Here is a 19,159-nt window from a genome sequence, read left to right as displayed (position 1 = left end):
TTAGCCCTGAGCCCTCTCATCCTAGAGCAAACCCAGTCCTTTCAGCCTCCCTGCTGTGTAAAGGTTTGGAAAAATCCTAAAACTAGTGTGTCTTGGGAATGAGGAATGAGAAAGTTACATTGAGATCTGAACTGGCAGTGCCATTCGTCTTGACAACCTGAGGTGCTACAACTGCAGTGGGTAGAGATGGTCTGTCAGCAAGTACCTTCAGACCATTTTTGTGTGATAGAAACCAGGTTGGGGGGGTGGGGGAACATCAGAGGCAGAAAAAAACTTCAGTAATGTAATTAAATAAACCTTAAGGAAAACATCTCAGTGCTTACAATGATGCCCACAAGACCAACCAGCTAAAGATCTGAGTAGATGTATTTCATGATTCTCAACTGCTGTGCGTAGATGTTAATCATAGTACATGGCAATCACAGTTTTCTCTCTCCTATTGCTAAGAGCTTTGCTTCTGAATTTCCAGAACATCTTATCTGGTAGGAAGGCTGCTTTGCAGGCAGCAGAGGCAACCAGGATGGTGGTGTTCATGATAAGGACTCTTTCTTACTGATTCCTGAACTGTGGCTTATTTTATGCATATTTGTGCTAGTTGGTTCTTTGAGAGCTGAGGATGTGCTCATTAAATAAAGGATCTGATCTCTGCAGCGGCGATGTATTGTTTGAAACTTAGTTTGATGTATTCTGTATGCTTTGGATCTTTTTTTTTGGGGGAGGGGGTCCTATTCCTACCACGCACACTAAGAGGAGTAGATATTCTCTTCCTCCTCTTGCTAATAAATTGTACCTTGGGCTTTTTTGTCTTCCTCTGCAGAAACTCTACTGGATGACTTCCTTCTCACGTACACAGTCTTCATGACGACTGATGACTTGTGCCAGGCACTTCTGAGGCAATATCCTTTTATTAAGCGTTGTATTAACAGAGGTCACACACTTACACTTAGGTTTATATATTGTCAAGCCTTGTATCAAAAGTAGTAAATTGCATGCCTGGGATAATTAATTTTGCTCTTTGCATATTGGTATAATTGAAATACAACTCTGCGTGTTTATTTTGATGTTGCATGTAAAAATGGTGAGAAAAGAGAACAATTGTCAAATATTTATTATGGCATGCTTAGAAGGTGGACTGCATCTGGGGTTTTGGCATCACACCCTATGAAATGCATGAATAAGTAGGAGAAACTTCAGAAGAGAGCAATGGGAATTATCAGAATTCTAGAAAAAAAAGACCTGCAAAGAAGTATTGAAAGAATTGGGATTGTTCTACTGACAAAAGGGAATCTATAAATGAGACAGCCTTCACAGGATAAGGAAGTCAGGGCTTAGCCTTCCTACCTTTAGGTAAAAGAGGAAGGGAAGAATCTATTCCCATACCAATTCCGAATGGGACAAGAGGCAGTGAGATATTCAATTGCTGTAAACCAGTTTCATCTTAGACACTACAATATGAAAAGAAACACTGGAGTGGAAAACGTGAGACAGTAGAATCTTTGATATTGGAGAATATTAAGAAGAAGAAACTAGAAAATATATTCAAGGATAGCATAGGGTATATGTGAGCCTCTCAGGGTGGACTAGTTAGGGTGGACTTGGATGGACTAGTTTAGCTGATCTTTCAGGGTCTCTTCAGTCCAATTTTCATAAAGTTTTGTGATACTTGGAATTCAATTTGAATCTGTAGCTTCCCAAAGTTCAGGTTTTATTGTTTTCTTAAGTCAAATAGGTTGTGGAGGAAGAGATCAAACTGGAAACATTACATCGAAATTTAGATACGAGTTCCCCTAGTTGGCATGTGCCTGTAAGTAGAGAGAGAGAGATATTAAAACATTTAGCTTTTCCATAGCTGAGAAATCAATAAACAGAAAATTCCTGCTCTGAAGTTGAATGTACAAAGCTAAAGCTGCCTCTGAATAAGCCTGTACCCAAAAGACACCTAACTCATAGCAGCCAAGCAATTTTCTGTCTGCTGGTTTCGTTTAAAGTTACATAAAACTTTCTAACTGTTATGAAATAACATTTAAAATGGGCTTAAGACCTATCCAGACCTATACGTTAATTCTTAAGTACCTGTATCTGTGTAATACATTTCAGAATATGTGACGAGAAAAAAAAATAAGTATTTTACAATCTCTGCTCCTTTTATCATGTAATAGTGTATAAGTCTTAACTGATTTTGAGGTAAAAGAATTTATTTCTTGTATTTCCAATTACTTCCATAATCTGTGGGTTATTGTTTGAATGAACTTGTAGCTATAAAATGAACTTGTTTTTCTTTTTTTTTTTTCTTTTTTTTTTTTCCTCCTTACCTTTTGTGGTGAAAACGTCATCTTTCACCTAATCAAAGAAAGAACAGTGAAGGGACAGGAACAATGTACAAAGTTGGGTATCTTCTGTCATTTGGTGTTTCTGCTTTGTGAATAGAGAACAATGGTGGAAATAGATTCTTTCACCTTCCTTTTTTTTTTATTTTAATAGTGTTATTTCTGCAGATAGTGTAATTTGTGCAGGGAAAAAGAAACTGACTTCCTCTGCCTGGGTTTTTTGTTGTTGTTAATGATGCATTGTCCTCCTTCCTCCAGACATTCATGTTGACATCAGTGTGCAGGACAAAGGTTCGTTCACAGTTCAGCAGAAAAGATATGACTCGACATTGTATAATTCATATTGAATTGATTTTACTGTTATAGACTCACCTCTCTAATCTGTAAAGGAAAAAAAAAATCCTGTTGGCACAGGAGATGAACTGACATTTCTATTACCGAGCATTTCGTTCCAAAATGTTGATGAACCTCCTAAAGCTCCAGATGGGATAAAGCATGTAAAGCTGAGCAATGTAGTGAAAACATCTTTCATTAGCAACCGAGATGATTGCAAAGTCTTTTCCATCACTTAATTTTTAGGTTTAAGTGAGACCTTAGTATTTGTTCCTTAACATGCTGTACCTATTGTGTCAAGAATCACCAAGGGAAAGAAGACGACTCTGATGTGTCCTGTAGGAAACGAAAAGTCTTGCATTTGGTGTCTCAGTGGACTTCTCTCTACAAAGACTGGTTACACGAAGATGAGCATTTAAAACAATTTTTAAAGGTATTGCAACACTTTCTGACATGTTTCAGCACTGTGTAATTATCATGCTATGTCTAAAAAGCCCCAACAACAAAATCTATAATATAAAATGTTTCTTCCTTGAATGCCTTAGAGATAGTCAGATTGGAGAGAAAGTCTGTAATGTCAGTACATTCAACGTCAAAAACATTACTTTCAGATATGAAACTAGAAAATGGGAAAATTTAGGAAAGTAAGAAAACTACAAAGATGTGGAGGTTCCTTGAACACAGTGGTCATCTCTGCCAGAACAGGGTCCACAGTTAGTACGCAGAGGATCGCAAATGAAGAGAGAGTTTTGTGGTCCTTGTAAGAGATGCTACTTTGACTGAGGAGTAAAATGCTATTCCACAGTGTTTGTCAGGTGCACACAGAGAGCAGCACAGCTTCATGTATTTATAATAAATAAAATTATGTCCTTACTTATAAGTGAGGATCTTCTAGTCTTTCTGAATGAGTTCCGGAAGCTTTTATAATTCTCTTGAAAATTTGCAAATACCCATGTTGTCGCTGACCTGAGATCCATGTGGTTCTTGATTTTTATTTCATTTTTTTCCCTGCTCGTTGAAAGATGAAAGTATTTTAGGAGACTTTGCAGGAAAGTTTTTGGAGGAAACTCTTTGTCTGCAACTAGAGATCTTCTTAAGAGTCTTTTTGCTGTCTTCAGTCATTCGCTCAAGATAAAGAGGTGAAACATTGGACTTAATTTGATGAAAGTCTTGAGCTTCCCTTCCTTTTTTTGTTTGTTTGGTTTGGTTTTGGAGTAGGACACGCTGCATGTGAAAGCAGAGACCTCAGGATTTGTGCTGTTTGGTCCCAGAAGTATAGTGCTGTCCTGGAAAGGGGGCATTGTTCCAGCCGTCAGTTAGGTTCCATTGCGTTGCACCTGTCTTGATGCAGGGCTTGTCTTTCTGGCCACGGAAGGGTGTGACTGTGCATTGTCACGCAGTTTCTTTGCTTGAGGCTTCTGCGCAACATTAAGCAGCAGCAATGTTAATGGTGGCTGAAGTTATATGTGCAAAAACAATATATAGGATTGTAGGCCAGAATCATTCACGCTGAAATTTATGAATGTAGGAGTGTTAATTGGGCGAAAGCAAACCTGATGACTCAGCTCATACGTATGGTCCTCATTTTCTTGAAAGGGAAAGAGAAGGATCTACGTGCAGATTCTGAAAAGGTATAGAGAAAATAGTTCCTAGAATTTCAATCATGAGAACCAATTCAGCTTATTTACCTCTTATCCGAGGTAGCGTCTTTTACATTTAACTGAGGTTCCTGATTGATGATATTCACACAATGCCTCCCCCAAAAATAAGAAGTAGGGTTGATTTATTTATTTATTGGTTTACAACTAGGAGTATGTTGTTATTTGTTTGTGAGAGACATCAACTCAATTTAAAATGCATGCAAACGTGAGGAAAAGTGAAGGAGAACATTCTCCATTTTAAAAGTCTTAATCAAATGAACCTGGTTGTTATCATTTTGGGTAAGTGATGATGGTGTGGTGTGTTCTCATGCTTCAGAATGTGTTCTTCTGACCAAACCCAGATTTTGTGTAACGGCCACAAGTGTTGTTTTAAATCTTCCGGTTTGTAGACAAATGAGTGTCAACATTTTGCCCTCTCGCTTGGTGATGACACAGAGAGTGTTTCTCCAAAGGCAAGCTGGATATTGACCAGTCTGGAAATTTAAACAGGAACATTCTCTCCTTATGGGTCTTGCAGAAATACAATGATGAAATTTGTTTTAGTAAGCTAGTGCCTGAACTGATTTAGACCGCTAATGGGATGCTTTAGATTTATGTTTGCGTTGTCAGATCTTTGCAGATACTGTTTTATTTTGTAGACGATATACAGGAATGTGTTAGATGATGTGTATGAATATCCCATTCTTGAGAAGGACCTGAAAGAATTTCAGAAGATACTTGGAATGCATCGTCGTCAGTAAGTATTGATTATATTTGTGATCAAGTCTCCTTTTATTTAGACTGTAATTTATTTTTGTTGTCATCTTGCTGTAATTCATTAAGGTGATGAGTGATACAAGTACTGTATTCATTTTTACAAATCATCTCGTCTTTAAGCTAAAGCTGGATTATTCAGTCTTCTCTGATGTTTGTTGGGTGGTGTGTGTGGTTCAGCAGTCACTCCCATCAATTTTGGTTGCAATGACTTGCAAGTAGAGTGATACTTTGTGGAAAAGCTGGCAAAATTTCCCTTGGAAGCTGCAGTCTGTGACTTCAGGTGGTACCTTCATTCTCATTCTCTTTCTGCAGTCTGCACTACTGAGAAGTAAATCTCTTTTGCGATAGTCATCTCAGGGTTACTATTTTACTAATAATTATGGTATTTGTACTCCAACAAATGGGAGTTTTTTTCTGTGGTTTGGCCCCTGGGAAGTGGAAAGAGCTGTGTCCCTGAGGGTGGCCCTGACTGCTTACCCTGGGGACCCGAGCTGTGTCTGTGTTCTCCGGCAGCTCGTGGGCTGGCAGCATTGCTTTTCACTACATCCTTTGTGCCAGTGACGGAAACTTCCTTTTCCTAATCTTTGGATGGAACGAATAATTTGGATTTTCCGTTTTGTTTCAGCACTGTAGATGAATATTCACCTCACCGAAAGGTAAGGCAGACCTAATTGTTGCTGGTTGCTAGATAACTTCCCATCTCACTTTCTTCCCTTCTGCCCGCTTTACTTTCTTTTCTTGGCTTCCCAATTGAAAGTGACTGGTGGCCAAAAACATGACAGGATACATCAGTGAGGTTAGACCTGCAACGTTGCTTAAGGAATTTTTTTTTTTTTTTCCTCGTTGTCAGCTGTGTGAGCTAACCTGCAGTGGCTGTGACAGTATTAGCATCTTAACAAGAGGCTCTGAGATGTCAGAATTCAGGAGAGGCCCGGGAGCGTGTCCCCACCGGGCTGGAGAGATGTAGCAACCTGGGCAAACCAGGCCGAGCACAGGCATTGACTACGGATGTCAAGTAGGCAGAGCAAAGGGGGGGATTTGTTGTGACAGGGACAGAGAAAGAAAGAGAGGAACATGAATCCGTCTATTTATCTGGAGGGAGAAGACGCAGCCAGGGAAAGCTGGCGTACAGGCTGCACGGAGGTGAATTGCTGTGCTCGTCAAATTTATGGGGCTGAAGCTGAAGTGTGTAATAAGCTTAAAATGTTACTGCAGAAATGTGGAAGGCAGAGCATGAGATTGCAGTGAAATTGCTAAATAGGCTGATTGGTACATAGGAAATGTATATAAGAATAAGAGTGTAAGATATGGGCTATGAACGTGGCTACAGAGAACCTTGAATCATCCAGGCTGCTTAGCCTAGGCATGTCCTGCTTCCTCCAAAATCCCCACCTTGGCCATTATTTAGTAAGGCAACTCCCAGTTCACTGATCCAAGAAGGGGTGGGTGGATTTCCTATACAGAAACCTTTTTGGCCAGATGTCTGGGCTGAATGTTGTGTTGTGTGAATTACTGCTTTGTAAAGAACAAGGATGCAGAGAGTCACTGTTGTCTCTTTTTTCTTTTTTTTTTTTTTTTTTCCTCCCACACTCCCTCACAGAATAAAACCTTTTTCCACCAGTTCAGTCTAAAGGAGAACTGGCTGCAGCACAGAGGAACCATGAATGAAACAGAAGAAAGTAAGTATGATTGAAAGAGTGGAGGAAAAACTCCAAAACTGCGAAATTGTTTCTCAAGGGCTGCCCGTAGTGTAATTTTTCTTTTTTTAACTGACATGCGGCTTCTGAACAGGACCTTAGGACCACAAAAGGAGGAAGATTTGACTGTGTAAGGTTAACTTCCCACCTCCTACTCTGCAGGGGTTCAACAGTGACATGACATCTCAAAGGCTTTTTGACCCTGTCGGGTTCCTGCAGCAGCCCTGTGGCAGAGCTGTGTGCCTCCCAGGAATGCTGGCAGCCCATCCACCGGGCATTATTCCTGCTCCATTTCATGCTCTTGGTCTCTTGACCTAGATCTTGGTTGCAAAAGGTGAATGAATGAGCCTGTCACATGAAATGGGCCAGGATCTGCTAACTCTGGGAACTCGCCTTGATTCCTTCTCTCCTTGAAAACGTCTCCATGTGGAGTGCAAGGTGCCGCTTCGCTTTAATGTCAAGCATTTCAAAATGCGATTTCCCTTCCTTACTACTAATGCAACAACACGGTGAGGCTGTCGCCCTCCTGCAATGCCCGTACAAGGAAGGAGCCAGGGAGGAGGATAAAGCCGGGTACAGAGAACAGGCAGAAGGACCTCCTACCTGGAAGTCTCACCCTAGGATGATATATCTTCAGTTCTCACTGGGAACAAATGTCCGGAAGTTTACTTGAAGTCAGGATATTTTTAGCGCTCATTTGTGACAGAATAAAAACTGAGCTCCTTCAATGCCAAATCTTTCCACACAATACATGCTGCTCATAGATATCCTCTTTCCGTGCTTCAAATGCAAGTTTATTTGAGGCTTACGTTATCAAGGCTGCTTCTAAAAATGTCGTTTCTGGATGAGAACCCCCACACTCATTCTTCTTAAAAAGTCAGACATGGTTCATGGGTGAATGGGGGGGAAGTGTGCTGTCACCAGAGAGGGGACAGACTGCGTGGCTGTGGGGACATGAAGGGCAGGACCCATCAAGGCCAGCCCTGACTGGGTTAAATTGCTTTTATCTCACTCCCTGAGAGCGTGAGCCATGGAAGATGATGGGATTGAGGGAATGAAATCGCAAAAGTGGAGTTGGGGAGAGGAGAGACAGGCGCTGAGGGTGAACATCTAAGTCGGTGCAATGGAGTGCTGCTGCTGCTGGCACTTGTGGAGGATGGGTCTGTCCAAGCCGCACCCTGCCACTGGGCCGGAGGCATTTTATCCCCTAATGTAAGCATTGCCAGCGTGACCTGCAGCCTATGGCTGCTTCCTCCTACTGGCATTCCCTCCTGCAGCTCACAGAGGAGCAGCGGAGGCTCCTGGAAGAGAGGACGTGGTCCATGCCAATAGATACCACAGACAGGATGTTTGAAAGGTGCATTAGGGAGCAGGCGTTGGGAGAATCGGTGTGACGGTTGTGCTTGAGAACCTGACCTGTGGGTTGGTTTAGTTCGATGTTAAACAAAAGGATATGTCAGTAGCCCAGTTATAAATTAACATATTGCTGTCATCTTCCCATCCCGAATGACAGAGGGAGATTTCAAACAAATTCGCTGTAGGCAAGTTGTGTTGCATGCTGCATATGGAAGCCAAATATTTCTGTCAGATTTTTAAAAATATATTTTTCTACCTAGTAGTTTAGTGTGCAATTTGTTGTCTCTATCTTTTAATGAGTTATATCCATTCCGAAGAGAGATTCTGCCATAGGATCAACATCTGATTTACTGTCTGTCAGCAGAGACAGGTGAAGAAAAAATTATAAAATCAAATTACTTTTCTTCCCCAAGGTTAAATGTTAAGTTCCTCCTTCCTTCTCATCTTCATTTTTTCTTTACTACAAGAGAAGAAAAAGGCTATTCTCGAGGACGGAGTTCTTAGCCACTTCTGGCATGGTCTCAGTTAATGAAAGTGCCCTGAAGCCATGAAGACTTGTAGGACAAACAAAGAGTTATTGCTACATACATCTGTCAATAAAAATAATTTAAAAATATAGGATTTCTGGCAAAGAAAAGTTTTGTCTTATACTGACATGGTAGCAGCCTGTCTGCAATAAGAACTGCTAGTGTAGAAGGAAGGAAAGTTTAATTAAGCATTGAAGTGAGTATGAAACCAAGAGTTGTGGTGATTCTTATTAGCAGATGTTGTGATTTTTGAAATATTTTTGTGAGTCTGCAGCTCTGTTTCTTCCCTTTTAAGTATGGCAGCTGTATTTCAAAGAACTGGCTAGAGCGAACTCAGCAAAAGATGTAAACCTAAAATTCTGGCAAGCAGAAGGAGAGGAGCAGAAACAAAGTACTATCTGAGGTGACCACAGCATTAACTGCTGGGACTCTCCTTCCCAGAGCCTCACCAGCTCATGGACTTCAGTGGAAGTGATGAGCCAGTGGAATTTCTCCAAACCAGTCCCTTTTATGTGTGCTGCAAGTGGTTCAGGGAAAGAGGTGTCACAACTAATTGCATTGCTGTTTGGGCAGCCTCTGCTGGTGCTAAAATACCCTGGCAATGCAAGCAGTTTAGATGTCTAGACAGATAAGGTAGCAGCAGTGGTTGAAGAGCATGGAGTGCTTTTCTTGCAAAGCCGCCTGTTCCAGGTGGAAGCAGAGGTCCAAAATAATTTCAGCAGCGGATATGGAATATACTGAAAGGACGGTGATTTATCTGAACCTAAAAGGAAGGGAGAAAAGATGGCAACAGCTGAGTTTGCAAAGAAGACAGGCTGTAGAGGAGGTTGTCCGTGACAAATCCTCACAGTAGGAAGTCTTAAATAGGTCTTGCTGTGAGGGTCTCTGTTTCCATTTGCTTGACCTTCTCATTTCCCAGGGCGAATGGTGACGTTTATGCTTAGTTTCGTGTCCCTGTGGGTCAGGCTGCGGCAGCCACCCAAGGCATGGCCACGGTTGGGTCTGCAGTGTTCTCCCCTGCTCTGTTCAGGTGTCCCTGCCTACTGCTGAGCGTGTCTTTCTTCCTTTGTGCAGTTTTCTGCCGTGTGTATATAACGGAGCACTCCTATGTCAGTGTGAAAGCTCAAGTATCCACTTCAGCTCAGGAGATACTGAAGATCGTAGCAGAAAAGATCCAGTACCCAGAAGAGGAGTTGGCGCTGGTGACAGTCACGTTCTCTGGCGGTAAATAACTTCCCTTCATCGGATTACTTACCTTTTAGTGCACCACGTAAGGGAGGGCTGACATTTTCTGGTGCAAGGATACAGCGGTTCCTGTGCGGGCCCACAGCTGGATGACCACGGGAACAATAAGGAGCTGCTTCCCAGAGAGTCGTTTCCATGGCAACAGCGCATTCTTGGGTACTGTTGGAGACAGCATCTCCTCACTGGGAAGGGAGAGCAAAGGACTCTCAGTCTCCAGCAGCACTGCAAGATTTTATTTTTTCCCCACAGATAAATCTCCTGCTTTCGCATTTAAATTAATTTGGAAGGCGATGAGGCATGGTTTGCTTTAAAAATATAAAAGGGAATAACAAATACTATATGCGCGGCTGTTTCCTCATTTATGGCACGGGTAATGAATATTCTCCAACAGAAAGGAGGGGGACATATATTTGCACAGTGGAGACGAGAGCAAGCCAAGCAGTATTTTGTAAGCAGTCTTGCTTACAACTGACATTTTCTGCCTATTATATTTTTAATGTTTCTCATAAAACAGAAAGGCTTAATCTCTTTTTTAAGGAAGACCAGACTGATCGTGGGCTCATACTAGGGACCAGCCAAACCCCTAAGATTTTCTTTGGTTTTGATTTTTCTTTTTGGCAGGTCTCAAGCTCTTTGGTCAGATTGTTTTGCTCATTGCAGCGTCTTTTGGCTCTTGGGGAATATACAGGAAGCAATTTAACTGGGCGCGTGGAAATGCGAAGCTGCATCTACAAAAAGGGGCTAAGAGTGGAGAATATCTTGGCCGTATTCTCAGATAACGTTAGTTGGTGTTGATCCGTTGGGACAAAGGATGCATCCTTACAGATATAGCACTCGTTGCTACTTCTTTGTCAGTCTAGTTAAATGAAATATACACAAATGCTGGCTTGTTCTGGTTATTTATTTGATTCAGAAGTGGAAGGTCACATTTTTCTCCCCCACGCTGAGCTCAATGAAATAGCCGGGGTTTTTTTGCAGGGCACTGGTGTGGGTGGCCGGGACATGGTGCCCTGCCCTGGCTATCGAGGGCCTGGGCATGGAGCGGCCACACAGGAGCATTACACGTAGGTGTCCTGGCCAGCCAGGCTACATCATTTGCAAGCACACTCTGTTTACCCTTGTGTGTGCCCAAACTCGCCTCCAGTGCGTTTCATAGCGCTGCAAAATCACTGCGCTGCTGCTGTTTGTCAGGTCTTGCGCTCCTGTTCAAGAGCAGGGCAAGTTTAGCTTTGATAGCAATAGATCTGGTGCTAACTGCCAAACTTGGGTAAAGAAAACCAACAATTCATAAATAACAAAGCACACTATTATCTTTGGACCGCATTGGTTCCCAAGAAAGTCACAGAACAGAAGTGGTTGCCACTTGGCATTTGTACATGACCATTGTAACCCTAAAAATGTTATTTAGTCACGTTGCCTGAATTAATTGGAGATACTACAATTTCAGTATCGTTGTTCCTATGCATTGTCACTCCTGTGCTGCGAGCAATAAACATCACCCTGCCACAATTTTTTTTCTTTGATTTTTGGCCGTTTGCATGACTCAGAACTGTCATCTGCCACCCACTTGGAGGGCAGCAGCATGAGCATTGGAGAATGCATTTTTATCATACTCCTGAAACAAAACAAGCAAGCTCTTTTTATTCAAAATTACCTTGAAAAAAACATACTGGTAGTTCAACATAAATGTATCTGGTGTCGGTAGGAGCGCGGATAAGAGGGAAAACAGGCTGAAATGATGTTTGGCTCTCAGACTTCTCCTGGTCCTACTCCTCTCTCATGGGCAATGAAAAGTCCAAGGTAGCTGGCAACATACTTGTAGTGCTTTTGGGTCCACATTAAAACAATCACTGCAATCGAATCTCGTGTGTCAGGTCTCCAGAAGATTATTTGGAGCCCACAGGATCAGAGAGTTTTCCCAGGGCAGACTTTTAGCAATGTTCTGGGTTTTGATTTATTTTTCCCCACACCTCTCTCTGATGCATCAAAGATTGCCCAGAGCTGAACTAGTACTCTGAAGTGGAGAGAAAGAAAGAAAGAAAGAAAAAAAAAGGTCCTTTCTCTTTGCTACTAGTTTGGTGTGTCTCAGATGTTTCCTAAATGAATTACTCTAGGTCTAGAGGGATTTCTGTAAATACCATACTGTAAAGGACTCTTCAGCTCTGCTCCGTGGGGTGAATTTCACGGTGTTGAGAGTCTTTAAACTTGTTTTCCTATCGAATGGCTGCAGCTACTGATGACATCTCCACCCCTGCTCTTGTCTGCCCATGACACGCAGCAGCTCAGTCTCTGGAGGCCGAGACGCTTTGCTCTAACAAAAGTCATGTTTACAGTGGATGCACCGGGTTGAAAAGAAATGTTGTATAATGCATAGGAGGTTAGGCTAGATGATTTAAGAGTCTCTTTCTGTTCTATCCTATGTGAACTCCAGGCTGAACGCAGATGCTGGAACTTTTTGTGCTCTAGTGCAGCATCAGAGACATCCCGCCTTTATTGTGCCCGAACAGTATGGAGGTGACAGTCCTCACAGGGACTGGATTTGATGCTTAGTTACATTCTAAGAAGCTGATGTGGCTTTACAAATATATTTGTAATGTTTTTCTCATATTTATATATGGCTTTTACTCCTTTCCTAAAGCTTCTGTGTTTTGTTTTCTGTTTTTACAGAAAAACATGAACTACAACCAAATGACTTGGCTATCTCAAAATCTTTTGAGTCATCCAGTCGTATGTTTGTCTACCGAAAAGATCTGACTGATTCTTTGGTAAGGATGTGTATTGTATACTTCCCATTTTTTATTTGTCTGACTCCAGATCAAGAACTTAATATTCCTCTCAGAGGGCTTTTTCAATACAGAATTTATTTTTGGCTTCCTTAGTAAAGCTTACTGAGCTGCTCTGTACCTGGAAAAAAATAATATCTTGCATTAACAGCAGTTACTTGGCTGAACAGTAATGGAATTTGTTCATCAATTTCAAATAGACCAAAGCTTCTGGACAGCTTAAATCTTTCAATCTACATCAGCCTGGAAAAGCTGACTTGTGCTTGTACAGGACTGGATGGGATGAGGATTATTCAGGGCCCACATGACTCCTTTTTTAAATTTTTTTTTTTTTTTTATTCTCCCCTCTTTGTACCGCTGTCACACTGAAAGTGGCTGGTACGTATTCACACAAGGTGATGGACAAACTCTGTGGAATTACTACACGTAGAAATAGATGTCATGTGAGTTCTACCAGAATTACTGGGCATCAGTGTGACCCCAGTGTTGTGGCAGCCGCGTGGTCAGTCTGTGGCTGGTGTAAATCGCCGGTGGTATGTCCTTTTCCCTTCCTTCTGTCTGTCTCTCCGTCCTCTCACTGGTGCTGGGGAGGGGAGCCAGGCAAAGGGCAGCAGGTCCCTCTCGTTCCCTCTGTCTTCAGAAACGAGGATCGCAGACTCTCTTCCCCCATGATTTCCCAAAACCCCAGTGAGGTGGGAATGGACAAGCACTCACAGAATTACTCTTTCACTAGTTTTCTGCTAATTATGCAGATGTTTCGAGGAAGGCGCAGGGACTGTATCGCAGCTGACTTCTGTGCGTTGTCAGTACCGCTAGGATCTGTGCATTCATCCTAGGGATGAGAAATGTCTATTTACATTTTGTTGGATCAATGTGCCCCGAAGAGCTGACACACCACTATCATTGTAATCTGTCATCCCCATTATCTCCGGCGTTCTAGCCACCTCTAAAAATGCGAATATTAAGGGAAGGTTTCCAGTGCAGACAGGTGACAGCCAATCTAGTTTCATTAGTTACATAATAAAAATCGCGAAACTTGCTGTAACTGTCAGAAACATAGCACCAAAGTAATGGCTTAACTGATAAGAATAATCTTTCATCTTGGCAGATGGTTCATGTGCCAAGTTTCAGCCTGATGAGGTAAAAAAACCCAAGAGAAATGCAAACCTTTGAAAATCCGAGCTAATAATGGAAGTGTCAAATGACCCTTAACACCAGCAGTACCAGTGCACCCCACAGTCATATGATAAGTAACTTTTATGAATCAGGACCCACAGTGTTTTAGTGTTTGTTGGTGATTACATTTGGACTAGATTAATCATAAAATGGATGGGTTTATGTTATTTGTAAAGGTGGATTGATGGGCAAGTTGTGCGTATTTATTCTAAATCCAGTGTGTTTGCAGAATGATTCCTTTAGCTTATAATACAAAAATTTCCTGGTGTCTTAATTCAGCTTTTCTTTTTGGATGGTTTCAGGGATTTTATTTTCATTATGCTGTCTACTTGGTCAGTGTTTTATATTCAAGGTTTGGAGAAAGAGAGAGAAGGAGAGGGAGAAGGCCTAATCCAATAGCAAATCATTGATCTTATTGACCCATTTCCTGTTTCAAGCTATTTATTAAATAGGCTATAACTCTTTGATTTTGATTAGTGGGGGGAAAAAACCCTCAGAGTGCACTTAGAGAAGATTACTTACTCAGCCCTGTTTGGTACCTTGGTCCAATAGCTGTTTCATTGCAGAACTTTTGGCACTTGCTGAGGATTTTTTTTGCTCTTGGCTATTGATTTAGAACCCGTTTGCTGAAAATGAGGAATTGCAGCAAAGGTCTGTGAGAATTTTGGGAATCAACACCTGGGATCTTGCCTTAGAACTAACAAACTTTGACTGGAGCCTCTTCAATGCAATTCACGAGGTAAGAAGCACCATGTCCACTTCCAGGTATATTAGTCTCATGCAGCCTGGTGCCATTATGATGTCCTGATGTTGCACCAGCGTTTTGGAGCATCGGTATTCCTTGCTGCTCAGTTCACCATCATGACAGCATGATTTGGCAGCTCTCAGTAGTGGTGGCATTGAATTGGGTTCGGGAAATGTGTTGCTATCCTTGATACTGAAAAAATTTGTCGAAGGTTTGTGACTTCCCTGTGCTCGTGTGTTCCCTGTATGCCTGGTGGGCTTTGTTGAGATTTGCCTCAAGAGAGTAAAAGAGCATGATTATACTCTAAAAACCGACTGTGTGAATATGTTGTATATGCAAATTGTCCTTTGCACTGAATAATGTTCCAGTAAATAGAGGACTCCACAAATAGGTGTCCTTGATATCCCTTTAACCACAAAAGAATTCGCAGTTTCAGCAATTTAGATGGTCACATTACTATTCTTGTTAGACTTCAGTGAGATAAAAAATACTGGGCAGACTTTATAAAATGGGATAGTGGCCCCCTTCAGTGCCCATTGGGTTGTTTCAATGACTTCAGTAGGTTTTGGTGTGAGCTGCTGATAACAGTACAGAATGTCACTTGAAAATATCATTCACTGAACATCGTGGTGTCTTTCTGAGAAAATGAATGGGAAATTCCCTTGCTTCTCATCAGGTGCTTTCCTTGATTTTTAATTTCAGGTTCTTTTATTCAGGTTAGACACTTTAAATCAAGTCAAGTTGATTTAAACTTGACTGGTCAAGTTTGGTGGGGTTTTGGGTTTTTTTGGGGTTTGTTTTGTTTGGTTGGTTTTTTTTTCCCCCCAGAAATCGATATCCACACCTCTGTTCCTGAAAACTTGGCTATTTTTAGGAAGGAGTTTGAATGGAAATTTTTCAGATTCTGCAATGGTCTGATATAGTTGCGTTTTTATACTGCAACAGAAGTGATGAAATACAGAAAGATTGCTTATGTGCTATATCTGGCTGTAGCCAGAAGTGGTACTGCAGGAAATCTCACAAGAAAAGCACATCTTGCAGGACTTCCATGCCACTTGCCTACCGTAATAAGCCTCTAGACTTTTCTGTGCCAGACCTGGACCCTGATTCATTTGTGACTGGTTCATGGATAATGAAAAAATAACCATCTGTAACCAAGTCTTGTTTCAAAAACATGCTTCTAAATAATTTATAATTCATTTACATTTTAATTGTTTTTATATCCCTAATAATGTTGTCAATGTCTTCCAGCAAGAGCTGATATACTTCACGTTCAGCAGACAGGGAAGTGCTGAGAACACCGAGAATCTCAGTCTTCTGCTTCAAAGATGCAATGAGGTCCAGCTTTGGGTTGCCACTGAGATACTCCTCTGCAGCCAGCTGTGCAAACGTGTCCAGCTAGTCAAAAAGTTCATCAAGATTGCTGCCCAGTAAGTTACTCAAGTTGCAACAAAAATCCTCGGATTTCCCATGCTTTATTTGGTGAGCAGAGAAATAGGTGCAAAAAGCAAAGAAAGAAAACTAATTTGTCATCCTGTGTTTTAATAGTAAGCGTGCCTAGATAAAATATTCCATAAATAACAGCAGCAAACACTGTCCAAAATGAGATGTGGTGGAGTATGTGCTGCTCAAATCTTCCCTAGCAGCTTAGCCGCTGCATCTGCAGCGACAACCGCAAAATGCCTGATGATGCAGAGATATCTCCTTCCTGAGCAGAGGTAACCTGAGGACCATATTACAAAACTATTTGAGCAGCAACACCGTTACCCACCAAAGACTACCTGGAAACCAAAAAAACCTCTGTTGTAATCTTTAAAGTCCTGCCGCTAGGGGGGAAACTGGCTGGAGTAAGCTGTTGCCCCCTGCAATCCTCTCTGAAGTAATTTTTTGTTTATTGGACGGGGGGTTCTTCATTAATTAGATTTGGTCTATTAATTAGATAATGGTCTATTCTTGCACCATTACTAAATAGTGCTGGCATTTATTCTATGCCTTGGAACAGAATACAAATATATACTATACATAGAGAGTCCTTTTCTCTGTAACCACTCTTAGTAACCAAGGGAATAGAGCAATTTAAATATGTGCAACCGCTCTCCTTGCCTCTCTCTCCACTTGTTGGTTTTCTGCAATATTTGAATATGCATGTTCGTGGAAAATGTATAATTTGTTCCTTCATCGACTGGGTTGATTTAATTTGCAAGGCACTTACACAGAAAGGACTGTTCTCTGCTGAAGCAGTGCATTTGCTGAAATGAATTCTTCTAATCTAATCTAGTGTAACTCATAAATGTGATTTGATTTAGTTTGCAAGTCGTATGGTATCCAGTAGTATGTTCATATTCTGCCTTATCAATGGCTAAGTTTGGTCCAATTACATTAAAAACGGTCAGTTCCATATGTCTTGCTTGCATCACAGTAGCATCAATTTGCATTCCAAGGAAAATTTCATGTCTGTCCCGTATGAATAGGATATATTTGTCACCAGACTAAAATGTTGCTCTATTTGAATTAATTCCATCTCTGTTAAGTGAAAAGCCAAAGTTTTGGAGACTAGATACAGTTGTCAGTAAACAGTAGTGAGGCTGTCCCTGTGCATTGCAGAAGCACCCATTGTCGCAGTTTGTAGATGGTGAAATAATGGATGCACAAATAAGTGAGTGTGTAGTTTGCTTGGGATCTTTTTTTTTTTTTTTAAATCAGAAAAGCAGCTTTATAAAAGAAGACATTATCGTATCTCATCAGTTCTGGAAGAGTTGATGGAAGGGGAAAAACTAGGGTGGAAGGATGGTGTGCCAAGCACAAGACTGTCATCGTGAGGCACGAGCCAAGCAGCCCTGCTATTTTGTTTATGACTGAGGCAGAGAGGTAGGGAGCTGTGGGCAGCTCTGGCTGCCCCCTGTTACTTTCAGCTTGTCAGGAAAGCACCAACACTAAGATCTTATGTTCAACGTCTGTGTGCTTCACTGTCAAGGAGCTCCTGAAGAAGACAGAAGGCTTTTACATAAGTGTGTCAATGCATAAAAGAGAATATTTGAAACACAGATACCTGCGCCAGCCACTGTTGATGAGCTAGTTGAAAATAGAAAACAAGTGATTCAATAAAGAAAATGAATAAGGATGTTGTTAGAAATGAACGTCCTGAGGAGCTACAGAAACAGGTCAATGTAGGGTTAGAATAAATGGATTACAACAGCAGCCTTCTTGCTTCCCGATCAGGGGCTGACTGGAAAAGATGTACCTTCTCACTACAGTTCTTTGTGAGAAATGGGCCCAACCAGTCGACAGTTTATTCGGGCTGTGTTGGACACCTTTCTTGTTTTGGAATGAGTTACCTTTGGGAGCTGCCTGGCTTTAATGATAAAAGGAGTCTAAGCAACAAAGTTAGGATTAACTTTAAGATAGCTGAAGTGAAGTGAGAAATACGTCATCTCAAGATCGTTCACAGCGATGAGTGCAAGCTTTATAAAACTTGTAACAAGGATTGGCGTGTTTCCAGTCTAAGGCCTTGGCACGTACTTTTCCCTGATGATAAATCCCAGTGAAGGCAGTGGATTCATTCATACTTAAAATTATCTTAAAAGAGGATTTCTTACTGTCACACACACGTGCACACGTATGTTTATAGTGGTCTTCAAGAACCTGCAGGAGGAAGGGGAATCTTTTCATCTGAAAAGGGCTCAACTTTTTAGGATTTCAAATTTCCTAATGGATTAGCAATAAGCAGGGTCTGATCGTATATAGTAGAATGTCAAAGATTAGAGGCATCAGGCAAATTCCATAGGGACCTGTGTTGGAATCAGTGCTAACTGCAACTAATTTATAGGGATATGTAAATTGAACATTAATCAGATTTTCAGACAATAAAAATGATGAGGGATTGCAAATGCATTGGAGGATAGAAAAGAAAAAGAATGATCTAAGGAGTCTAGTGGCATGTGCAAACAACAGTAGGATAAGATTTAATTTAGATAGATGCAAAGTAATTCAGCTAGAGAATGCTAATACTGAGCTCAAGAAATAAATTCATGATTGTAAAGAACAGTACCGTGACAGAGGTCATTGGGTGATAATAGATGACAAATTAAAGGCAAGGACAAAGTGTGATGCTGTTCCAAATAAATAATTTGATATTTGTTTTATACTTGCATAGGATAAAGGTGTAAGAACTTAGAGCCAAAACAGAAAATATGTTTCTCCTTCCCTCCCCGCTGTCTCACTACATCTCCTTGGTAAGGAGGAAATGCACGAGAGCAAAGTTAAAATAAATTACAAAGAATTCAATGAAGGATAATAACAGTATGGAAAAGTAGATTGCAGGCCATGACCACAAAGAGAAATTGAAGGAACCAATGATGTACAATTCACAGAAAAGATTAAAAAGGGGATGGAAATATTTATAATACAAAAGAATAGAGGTCAAGGAGTTATTCTGTATGGTAAAGGACAGCTGAGAGTAACTTGAACATTGAAAAGGGAAAATTACTTTTGACAGCAAAGGAAAAAAATAACCTGCCAACAACAGGGTTGATGAAACCGTGGAACGTTTGCTA

At 41.2% G+C, this 19,159-nt stretch overlaps 1 protein-coding gene across 2 annotated transcripts in view; it reads left to right on the top strand.

Annotated features, from left to right (window-relative positions):
* RAPGEF5 (Rap guanine nucleotide exchange factor 5) overlaps window positions 1-19,159 on the top strand; it is a 162,570-nt gene that overhangs the window by 125,478 nt on the left and 17,933 nt on the right. For both annotated transcript variants that reach the window (XM_063324995.1, XM_063324996.1), the window contains 9 exons: window positions 818-896; window positions 2,949-3,093; window positions 4,960-5,057; window positions 5,703-5,733; window positions 6,678-6,756; window positions 9,732-9,881; window positions 12,570-12,667; window positions 14,478-14,600; window positions 15,858-16,036. In XM_063324995.1, the coding sequence (XP_063181065.1) occupies window positions 818-896; window positions 2,949-3,093; window positions 4,960-5,057; window positions 5,703-5,733; window positions 6,678-6,756; window positions 9,732-9,881; window positions 12,570-12,667; window positions 14,478-14,600; window positions 15,858-16,036 (982 nt within the window). The remainder of the gene's footprint in view (window positions 1-817; window positions 897-2,948; window positions 3,094-4,959; window positions 5,058-5,702; window positions 5,734-6,677; window positions 6,757-9,731; window positions 9,882-12,569; window positions 12,668-14,477; window positions 14,601-15,857; window positions 16,037-19,159) is intronic.

This window comes from Chroicocephalus ridibundus, chromosome 2, assembly GCF_963924245.1.
Source record: "Chroicocephalus ridibundus chromosome 2, bChrRid1.1, whole genome shotgun sequence".
Classification (NCBI taxonomy): domain Eukaryota; kingdom Metazoa; phylum Chordata; class Aves; order Charadriiformes; family Laridae; genus Chroicocephalus; species Chroicocephalus ridibundus.
The sequence above is the reverse complement of the archived record's forward strand: the minus strand, read 5'-3'. Positions and strand labels throughout refer to the sequence as shown.